At 44.6% G+C, this 11,252-nt stretch overlaps 1 protein-coding gene across 2 annotated transcripts; it reads right to left on the reverse strand.

Moving 5' to 3' along the window:
• Window positions 1-5,082: 5,082 nt before the first annotated feature.
• LOC110534135 (RNA-binding protein 4B) lies at window positions 5,083-10,818 on the reverse strand. Of its 2 annotated transcripts, none has more exons than XM_021618821.2 (4): window positions 10,726-10,818; window positions 9,498-9,867; window positions 7,226-8,126; window positions 5,083-7,135 (listed from the first exon to the last, which is right to left on the reverse strand). In XM_021618821.2, the coding sequence occupies exons 2-4, from the start codon at window positions 9,853-9,855 to the stop codon at window positions 6,853-6,855; spliced, it is 1,542 nt and encodes a 513-aa protein (XP_021474496.1). In that variant the 5' UTR covers window positions 9,856-9,867; window positions 10,726-10,818; the 3' UTR covers window positions 5,083-6,852. The 2 variants fall into 2 exon arrangements, with proteins under 2 accessions (XP_021474496.1, XP_021474497.1); XM_021618822.2 differs by lacking the exon at window positions 10,726-10,818 and adding an exon at window positions 10,612-10,712.
• Window positions 10,819-11,252: the final 434 nt, after the last annotated feature.

Consider the following 11,252-nt stretch of genomic DNA (forward strand, 5'->3'; position numbering starts at 1 on the left):
GCCTCTTGAAGATGCATCCATCTATTCTACGCTGAACAAAAACATCAACGCAACATGTGTTAAAGTGTTGGTCCCAAGTTTCATGAGCTGAAATAAAAGATCCCAGCAATGTTCCACATGCACAAAAAAAACTTTCTCAAATGTTGTGCACAATTTCGTTAACATCCCTGTTAGTGAGCATTTCTCATTTGCCAAGATAATTCATCCACCTGACAGGTGTGGCATATCAAGAAGTTGATTAAAAAGGCATGATCATTATTAAACAGGTGCACTTTGTGCTGGCCACTTTAGTTGTCAAACACAATGCCATGGATGTCTCAAGTCTAGGGAGCATGCAGACTGCAGGAATGTCCACCAGAGCTGTTGCCAGAGAATTGAATGTTCATTTTTCTACCAGAAGCAGTCTCCGTTTTAGAGAATTTGGCAGCCTCACAACAGCAGATCATGTGTATGGTCTTGTGTGTGTGCGCACAAGCACTTTGCTAATGTCAATGTTATGAAGAGTGCCCCATGGTGGTGGTGGGGTTATGGTATGGGCAGGCATAGGCTACGGACAACAAACACAATTGCATTTTATCGATAGCAATTTTAATGCAAAAATATATACCATGACGAGATCCCGAGGCCCATTTTATTTTAAGGTATCTGTGACCAACAGATGCGCATCTGTATTCCCAATCCATAGATCAGGGCATATTGGATTTATTTAAATTGACCGATTCTCATATTATGAACTGTAAAATTTTTTAATTGTTGCATGTTGTGTTCATATTTTTGTTCAGTATAGAATGCATGACTTTTCTACAGATCAATATGCGTCACTTTGGCAGCATTTACATAAGCAGACCAATTCAGAATTTTTTTTCACCCCAGTAATTGGTATTTAGACCAATCATATCAGATCTTTCACCTCAACATCTTTTTCCAAGAGCTGACCTGATCAGCCAAAAGACCAATATGTGATAATAAGATCAGAATTGGACTGCCTGTGTAAACTCAGCCAAATAAGTAAGATATAGGATACATTCCCAATGACATTATTGTAGCCATGTGTGACAGGGCCAGGGGGTAACTGCCACTAACCAGGGGTTGCAGGCTCAGGATAAAAGTCCAATATGAAGCGCTTTAATCCACCGTCACCCCCCGCAGTAATAGTGCAAAGCAAAACCTTTCAGTAAACATGTCCTTCCATGCCCGTCAAAAAGTAGGCTAGCCAAAACAAACTGGTCGTGTCAAATGTACATTTATTAAGTCTTACAAGTAACACAGAACAATGGGTCTCAATTTATCTAATATGTCAAAAAGGAAATGAAAACATTTCAGGCGATTATCATTTTTAGATTTCAAATAAATGGTTCTGCAATCAGCAACCTGTATATTTCCTTTTCTGTAATGGACAAATAACGCTAAGCTACAGATTCACCGTATTTTCCCTGATTTCTATTAAAGCTTCATCTTACATATCCTTTTCAGTCTCAATCCACATGAGCTCAAACAAGTCCCTTAGTGAAAAATGTGTTGTCAGGAGTTCCAATGCACAAAAGATTGAGAAGGGGGAGCTGGAGAACAATTGTTTAGTAGTATGTGGTTAGTGGCAATTTAGAACCTGAATGTAACAGATGAGTAAGGAAACTGATTCAAAACTGTACAAGGTGTACCGTAGGCTGAGCGCACAATTTCTTTTTAGGAATACCTTCCAAATATTGAGTTGCACCCTCTTTTGCTCTCAGAACAGCCCCCAATTTGTCGGGGCACGGACTCTACAAGGTGTCGAAAGCGTTCTACAGGGATTTGGGCCCCATGTTGACTCCAGTGCTTCCCACAGTTGTGTCAAGTTGGTTGGATGTCCTTTGGGTGGTGGACCACTCTTGATACGCACGGGAAACTGTAGAGCATGAAAAACCCAGCAGCCTTGTAGTTCTTGACACACTGGCAGTTCTTGCGCCTGGCACCTACTACCATACCCCTGTTCTAAGGCACTTAAAACTTCCACCCTCTGAATGGCACACATACAACCTATGCATTAATAGTGTCAAGGCTTAAAAAAAAAAAAATCATTATTTAACCCGTCTCCTCCCCATCACCTACACTGACTGAAGTGGATTTAACAAGTGACATCAATAAGGGATCACAGCGTTCACCTGGATTCACCTGGTCAGTCTCAAGGAAAAAGCAAGTGTTCCTAATGTTTTGTACACAGTGTAGTCCGATTGTCAGACCTCAGTCAAAAGACCAATTAGTGGCATAAGATCAGAATTGCACTGCCTGTGTAAACGCAGCCTATGAAATCATAAAGGTATACTTCAGGATTTTGTCAATGAAGCCCTTTATCTACTTCCCCAGTCAGATGAACTCGTGGATACCATTTCTTATGCTTCTGCGTACAGTTTGAAGGAAGTTGCTAACTGGTGTTTGTGCAATTGCTAACTAGCATTCGCGTGCTGACTGAAAATCTATGGTAACTGCTGGCATGCTAGTAGATACCATAAATGTTCATTGTGCCAACGCTAGCTAGAATTGGCTCGAGAAACATACTGGATGCAGAGACATAAAATGGTATCCATGAGGTCATCTGACTCAGGGGAATTAGATAAAAGGGCGTCATTGCCAAAATCCCAAAGTATCCATTTAAAAATAAACCACGAGATAACATTAAGGGTTCCCAATCAAGGTATGCAAATTGCAATTAGACAATTTAACCGGGCGATTAGGAAATGTAGAATAGACTTTGCAATGTAACTAGACATGGGAGGTATAATACTGAATGGTGTCCTCTCGGCATTCATATCTTCTAAGCCAATGCAGCGGTGGAATGTTCCCTCTAGGCCATGGTATTGTAGGCCTGTAGGATGTATTGGCTATGGGATAAGAGTGAGAGGGTTGGCCGTTGTGTTGCAGATTGAGGGGGGGGGGGGGGTAGGTGGATTTGAGCCGGTCAGTGGTGCATTGGTTACTCACCCAACATGCGTGGGATACAGTTGTCGATAGCCCTACCTCCCTCCGTTCAGCTGGCCTTTTGCATACCACTGCGTCCTTAGCCTTTCAAAGCACAGCTGGAACACCTCAGTTTTGAGAGTGAACGCACGTCTCGCTGGAAATACCTCAGAAAAATATGCCACAACACAAACATGCGCAACAACTCCGGCAAACCCCAGCCTGATCATCCTCAATTACAATACGATAGTTTCCTAAATCTGTTTGACTACAGGTTATTTCTATCTGGAGGGACTACTTCAATGTTTATTGAATGACATATTAGTGGCTCATTTCAATTTGGCTGATTACTTCCTTTAAAAACATAAATAGAATGAAAAGGAAAAAAAAAAAACCCTGACTACTGTAGATGGGTCATCTAATTCCCTTATGGAAAATGGCATCAGAAAGAGGCATGAAAAGGCTGGATGATTTCTAGTCACATCAAACCCAGATCAGGTGAGTCTGCAAAGGCTACATAGTGTAAGTGCCTGGTGGAGTTAACCCTTATAAGCCATCCTAGGACTCCAATGAGGGGACATGGCCAGACATTCAGGCCCCTACGTCTGAACTGGGCGGGTTGGGCTTCCAGCATCCCAGACCTCAAAGAAATAATAAGATGGAGAGCCTCGTTGTGCAGGAGTGGGGTCAATGAGGGGAAGTGTATGGTCGAAGTGCAGGCGTGGTCGGGGGCAGAGGGCTTTACCTTTGTGGGGACTGCGTCCACGGCATTGCGCGACTCTAATTCTCTTCCCCGTCACACGCAACATGGCATCCAGGGGCCCAGGAGCCATTTTAGCTGTAATAATTAGCGAGAAGGGAAAATGGCTGGAAGTGCAGTAAAAGTAACAAGGTCATGCACTACAGTTAACATCACAAAAAGCCATATATAAACAAATCAATATTTTCCTAACAGAAATCAAAACTGATCCAGTAAGCAACTGTAGTCTACAACGCTACAAAAATATGTGATAATGACAGGACAGTTGAAGACCTTCCCAACACCCACGGTTGACATGAGGTTTGTTGAGTGTTCTGAGGTACACTATATATATACACACAAAAGTATGTGGACACCCAATCAAATTAGTGGATTCGACTATTTCAGCCACACCGGTTTCTGACAGGTGTATAAAGTCGAGCACACAGCAATGAAATCTCCATAGACAAACATTGGCAGTAGAATGGCCTTACTGAAGAGCTCGGTGACTTTCAACGTGGCACCGTCATAGGATGCTACCTTTCCAACAAGTCAGTTTGTCAAATTTCTGCCATGCTAGATCTGCCCCAGTCAACTGTGGGTGCTGTTATTGTGAAGTGGAAACATTTAGGAATAACAATGCCATGAAGTGGTAGGGCCACAAGCTCACACAACAGAACCGCCGAGTGCTGAAGCAATTAAAAATTGTCTGTCCTCGATTGCAACACTCGCTACAGAGCTCCAAACTTCAGCACAAGATCTGTTCGTCGGGAGCGTCATGAAATGGGTTTCTATGGCCGCACACAAGCCTAAGATAAGCCAAGCATTGGCTGGAGTGGTGTAAAGCTCGCCACCATTGGACTCTAGAGCAGTGGAAACTTTCCTGTTTCAGCATGACAATGCCCCCATGCACAAAGCAAGGTCCATAGAGAAACGGTTAGTCGAGATAGGTGTAGAAGAACTTGACTAGCCTGCAGAGCCCTGACCTCAACCATCAAACACCTTTCGGATGAATTGGAATGCCGACTGCAAGCCAGGCCTAATCGCCCAACATCACTAATGCGCTTGTGGCTGAATGGAAGCAAGTTCCTGCAGCAAATGTTCCAACATCTAGTGGAAAGCCTTCCCAGAAGAGTGAAGGCTGTTGCAGGAGCAAAGCAGGGACCAACTCCATTTTAAATGCCCATCATTTTGGAACAAGATGTTCGACGAGCAGGTGTCCACATACTTTAGGTCATGTAGTGTAGGTGTAATGAAGTGGTAGAGCCGAATTGAAACCGGTTCAAAATGATCGTCACAGTTCATAGAAAATGAAATAATCAAGAATGTAAGAGCAGCAAATTCTCGCCTTGTTTCTATTTAGACGTGCAAGGCTGAAACAATTAGTAAATCCTTTGAAAAAACATGGAAACGATTTTACAGCAAGTTTAATCGCATGTCTAATAATTAAGCCGATGGGGCTAACATTTCCCATTTTAATTTTGAAAGATTACAGTTCGCATGGTGCTGCTTTGTTCTCCAACCAAATCACTCTCATTACTTAAGCTTGAGAAGTGTAACGTTTCATTAGGTACTGAATAATAGGAACAAATATGTTTTCGCTCAAACCTGGGGAGCCTAATGGCTCCACATTCCATTTGAGACACTTCCTGAATTTGGTGGTCCAATTGAAGTAAACACGCTTAAAGAATATGACTACCACGATCGCACAGGAAGTTCACTTCAACCAACAGAAAACAAAGAAAACCGTCAAAAGTTCGTCCCGTCAAACCACACAATGTACTGTGTGTGAGAAAAGCCCACTCGTTTTTGTCCTTTGGAGAAAAGAAGGTGAGGCCCAAAATGGCAGTTGAATTCCCTCAGATCCTGAAAGGCATGCTTGAAGGAAGCCCTCTGCATGCACCTGCCACATCTCCATTTTACGTTTAGACCAAGAGGTCAAACCAGTTAAAAGTCACTAGGATAGTATTCATGGTATAATACAAATAGAGGAAAGTATTCATGTATCACAGGCTGCAAATTAAAAACTAGTTCCCCAAGAAAACGTGAGTTTGAAGCTAGACTATCAGATACTAAAATGGTCTGCTTTGTTGGCCTTTCTATCTGAGAGGTTTGATCAGATCTAACAGAAGGTCATGTGAGACATGAGCAAGGACCACATTCCCCAGAGGCTGGCTGTGTGCAAGGAAAAAGTGACCCCCCCCCCCCCCCATTTTTTCCCCGGTGCAGTAAAGCGCCCGAGTGTCTCTCCCAAAGCCCCAGCACCACACTTTATGGAGATAAAGACTGATGACTGAGGTCTGTGTGTGTGTGTGTGTATTCCTGTGATTGTTATAAAAAGTGACTTATCAAAAACGCTTATATTGTTCCCCTAGATGGTTTACACATGCCCACACATACATACATGCACTCACACCGGTCCTTATGTAAAGCTACTTTGCCCCTTGCTTTAAATATTTTTTTTAAACACAAGCTTAGCGCCTGTGGGCATGACAACCCAATATGCGACCCAATAACCACTTTATTACCCAAATATCTACATTACGCTGGAACCTATTGGAACATTGACTTTCCATATTAAGTCTTTGATGAAGGCAATACAAATAAAAACAAATGGAATCTGGCCAATGGAAAAATAAAAATTCTCATCTATACACGTGAACTAATGGTTAAATTTGGAGGAGCTAAAGGTCACCTCGAGGATAGAGGCAAGGGCCTGCTAACAAAATGCATGGATTGATTTGGGCACTTCCTTTCCATGCTCTCTCACACACACACACAAATGTATTTGACAAAATATTCCAGCTAGGCTTTTAACAAGGCACTCCTCTGGTATGGATGAATATTCTTGCAAATTTGAGAATTTGTTTTGCTAAACTAAAATGTAGGGGATGAATAAGGATTACTTGTAGTTAAAGAGCACCCAGTACAATACGCAATCAAGAAGAAACTACCATAACGACTTCCCAATACAGATTACTGTTTTGTGGGGCAGCTTTCTTATCAAGACCAGGCCTACAATAAAGTCAAATTAACTAGTTAGAAATGTGTTCAGATACGAAAAGCTGCAGAACAGGGGACTTATAAATGGGCACTTTGCAGTGGTGCACAGTCGGACCAGAACTACTCTCACACACACAACATTCAAAACCCACACACACACACTGCAATCAAAAGGGTTATCGGTAGGGGGGCTCTGGCATGTGGAGGTGGGAGTAGTCAGGGCGGCGGAGGAGGGGCTCCTTGTGTGATGAAGGTGGCTCATACGCTCTAGCTGGGGCATAGGTGGCAGGCCCTGGGGGCAGGGCCTCCGTCGGGGGCGGGGCCTGCACGGGCATCTGATGGGTGGGCATCTGGGTCGGGGCTGGTGGTGGGTAGCCATACTGGTACTGTTGGTACTGTTGTTGGTACTGCTGGTACTGTTGGTACTGCTGGACCTGCTGATAGTACTCTGCATAGCATCTGAAGTTGAGAAAAATAACGTATTCAAAATATCAAAACTGCCCCAAAATGTGCAAAAATCAAGGCATTTCTCAGAGGTGCATTACGTACCTGGCAATGGGGTCTCCGTCAACAGCCGCAGGGTCATCTGGTCGGCCGGGTGGTGTTGGGAGGAGGGCACGGCGTTTGGGGCGTGGCTGGGGAAAGGGCTGGGGCACGGGGTCAGGCAGCAGAGGGGCGGAGCGCCGCACTGGGCTGCGGTCCCGGTCCCCTGACTTAGTCCCCGCCTGCTGCTCAGCTAGAACCTGCTGGCCCTGCTGGAAGAAGCGGGCCCGTGCTGCCTCAAAGATGGCCTGGGCAGTGGGGTCTGCACCCCCCGTGGAGCCATAGGCGGAGCTACCGTTGTAGAAAGCAGAGGCCCCGCCGTAGGCCGGGTTACCAGCTGCCTGGGCTGACGATGCCTCCCCAGCTGCGCTGTCGTACTGGTTACTGTAACCTGCTGCGTCTGGTGTCGCTGAACTCTGATAGGCGGAGGCCTGGTTGGCTATAGAGTCATATACCTGATCCGCTACAGAGCCGTACACCTGGCTGGCGAGGGCACCGTAGACCGCAGGGCTCACTGGAGTACCATCTGTGGCGCTGGCTGCCGTCATGCCCTTTAGCGCAGCGTAGGTGGGATCAAAGCTTGTTGTGTTGTAGACAGAGTTGTGCAAGCTCTGCTGCACCTGAAGAGGCAGACCTGCAGCTGCAGCAACGGCAGCAGCCAGTACAGCAGCCTGACTCTGGTGGTGCTCCATATGAGGGTTGATGGAGGGGCTTTCAGTGGCATAGTGACTCATAACGGGGACCTTGGCTGTAGTCGTGGTGGGTTTACTGGGCTGCACATTGGAGAGCTCCACAGAGAGGGGTCGGCCTTTGAAGGTGGTACCATGGAGGGCCTCGATAGCCTGCAGCGCATCCTCCTTCCGCTCCATGTGCACAAAGGCATAGCCCGCCGAGGAAGAGAGCCTCGCTGTAAACAAGCACAAGAGGACAACACAGCAAGCTAATGAATTTAACCACCATACTGTTTCCATTCAAATATTTTTATGAGAGGAAAGTATGTTGGATTAATTAAAAAAACTCTCGATAAGCCTGACAGAAACAGCTAAAAGAAAAACGTGTTTCTTTTGAACCTTTAGGCTACCTGCCGCCCAAATGGTCTATACACTTTCCTAAATGTTTACAAAACACAATACATGCGACAATTGTGTTTGTGTGTGTGTGTGTGTGTGTGGGGGGGGGGGGACTAAAATATTATGGGTGCGACAAACATTGGTGGATATATATATATATATATATTTTACCAATTGTTTGTATAATAACCATCATAGCGAAGTAAACTTCCATTCACGCGATGCTATGTTGCGTGGCCCTCCTGCTTCGAGGTGAAAAAGCATTACAGACAAAATAAGTGATGAACTTCACAGCGTGGTTCCATTAAATATCTTAATTTGAATGCTGGTAATATGATGATCGGTGCTTGGCTGCCATTTACATCAAGATACTCTTGACAAATTGACCAATAAAAATAATCCTGCTCTTGTCCATAATCCCATCGTGTACCCAAGACCAGTGGGCAAATTGTTTAATTATCGCAAAACCATCAGAGTTAAAAACGGGCTGGCAACACATAGAACTTAGTTTTTTTTATTTGGGCAAATGAAGTTATACGACAGTGCTTTTTATGTAAAGTCAATACGCACAGCTTTTTATCCGCAAAAAGCCAGTCTAATGGAAACAGCTCTGCCATGAAAATGGGCATATTTTTTTGTGCGAATATTAGATTATTTGCTTAAATCTTTCGACGTGTCTCCAGAGTGGCGCATTGGTCTAAGGCACTGCATCGCTGTGCCACTAGAGATTCTGGGTTCGAGTCCAGGCTCTGTCGCAGCCAGCGTCGTCCCAGGTTAGGGGAGGGTTTGGCCGGCAGGGTTGTCCTTGTCCCATCGCGCACTAGCGACTCCTGTGGCGGGACGGGCGCAATGCACGCTGACAAGGTCACCAGGTGCTTCCTCCGACACATTGGTGTGGCTGGCTTCCGGGTTAAGTGGGCACTGTGTCAAGAAGCAGTGAGGCTTGGTTGGGTTGTGTTTCGGAGGACGCAAGGCTCTCAACCTTCGCCCCTCCCGAGTCCATATGGGAGTTGCAGCAAAGAGAAGACAATTGGATACCACGAAATTGGGGAGAAAAAGGGGTAAAAGTAAAAAATAAAAAAAACATTGACAAGTGGATGGAGACCTAGCTACAAACAAGAACATTTAGTCTATTTACTAAATTGAAGTTTTGCTGTATGTAGACAAAGTAAATGCATGAAAAGGTGTGGGGAAACGACATGGCTCACCTTTGACCTTATCACACTCCAGAACTTTCCCAAAGGTCTGAAAGAGCTCTTGTAGGTCCTCAGCAGAACACATGGCACTAAGGTTCCCAACAAACACCTTGGTGGAGTTCAGGGGCCGCCCACGGGACTCTTCAACCACTAGGTTGCGGCCTCTGAACTCCCGTCCATTCAGCTCTCTTATGGCTCGATCAGCAGCACCATCTCCCTGAAGGTGGATGAAGGCAAACTGCCTAAGTAAACTACAGGTGACCACCTGTCCGTATGGCCCAAAGAGCTGTGTCAGGTCCTCCTGAGAGGTATCCAACGCCAGGTTCCCCACAAAGAGCTTTATAGCATTGTTCTTATCTGTCGACTCCATGGCTGGGCACACCTGGGGAAAGAACAGGAGGGTGTCACTGACCTAGCTAAGTTAGTTTATCTTTCAGCTGGTGGCGCAGCGGTCTAAGGCTTGAGGCGTCACTACAGACACCCTGGTTCGATTCCAGGCTGTATCACAACCGGCTGTGATTGAGAGTCCCATAGGGCAGCGCACAATTGGCCCTGGGTTTGGCCGGTGTAGGCCGTCATCGTAAATAAGAATTTGTTCTCAAATTATTTAAAAAAAAATTAAATGACAGAACTGAAAAGGGACGTGTACTCTATAGGCAAATAATGAATATAGTAGTTTAATCGAACGTGACGTGTAATTAACAATATTTTTAAAACATGAAGATAAACTAGTCCATGGTCAAACCTGCTGGCAATGATTCAGTTAATTGGCTAACATTTGCAAAGCTTGCTAGCTAGCATTTGCAATGCTAAATTAGCCAACTAGTTACTGTTAGTTCCCTCCCCCCCTTATCGAGTCGAGGTGGCATCAATTCGGAGATGCTTGGCAACAACAGACCGGGAAACATGAGATGGTCATAGAATCACTCGAAACTGCTGTATATTGCAAAACATAAATTAGCCGAGGTCACAAGATAAATCTAGGAACGCTAGCTAAAAAGATCAAATCGGCGCGGATTGGAGTTAGTAACAGTAGCTAGCCAAGTTAGCTAGCTAAGCTAGCAATCTTGCGTCGCGTTTTCATAAGCGGTTACATATATTTGCAACAATTTAGAGTATACTGTACATTTTAACACCACATTGTGTATTCATGACAATTGCCGAGTTCAACAAAAAAAATAACAATAGTTTAACTCAAACCAACAAAAAAATAGCGAAGCACACTGCGCTTCCATCTTACCTAACGCGGTGCAATATTTTCAATGACCACATCCGGTTCCGATCTTTGAGCGAGTGACGTGTGATAGTTCCTACAACAGACTGGAGCAGAACCCGTGATTTTAATACTGCACAAGGCTGGCTACAATATTTTTGCTACAATGTGGGCATCAGAACATGAGCAAATTGTTTGAGTGGCGTGTACAACAAATAGGCTACCACTTAGTGTTTCAACCATTTAGGTCCTTCTTATTGTTGCATTTAACATGTCTGTCTATCTAAGTCTCCGTTGCAAAAGTGTGTGCGCCAAATTAAACGGACATTTGTTCTGTAAAATATTGACCTGTTTCCTGACTGCTGCATACATTTGTTTACAATGGTGATGATGACCACTCAGAAGTTTAGAAATCATTTATGCAGATGAATTATATAACCCTCTTTCACGAAGGACAGAATAAACAATAGATTTGAATTGTGTTTTAGTGGCGATTTTCCCGTTGACAATACTGTATTCAGGAGATGTTTCACAAGGTGGTTACGGGCGCATGC

This window comes from Oncorhynchus mykiss, chromosome 10 (assembly GCF_013265735.2).
Source record: "Oncorhynchus mykiss isolate Arlee chromosome 10, USDA_OmykA_1.1, whole genome shotgun sequence".
Classification (NCBI taxonomy): domain Eukaryota; kingdom Metazoa; phylum Chordata; class Actinopteri; order Salmoniformes; family Salmonidae; genus Oncorhynchus; species Oncorhynchus mykiss.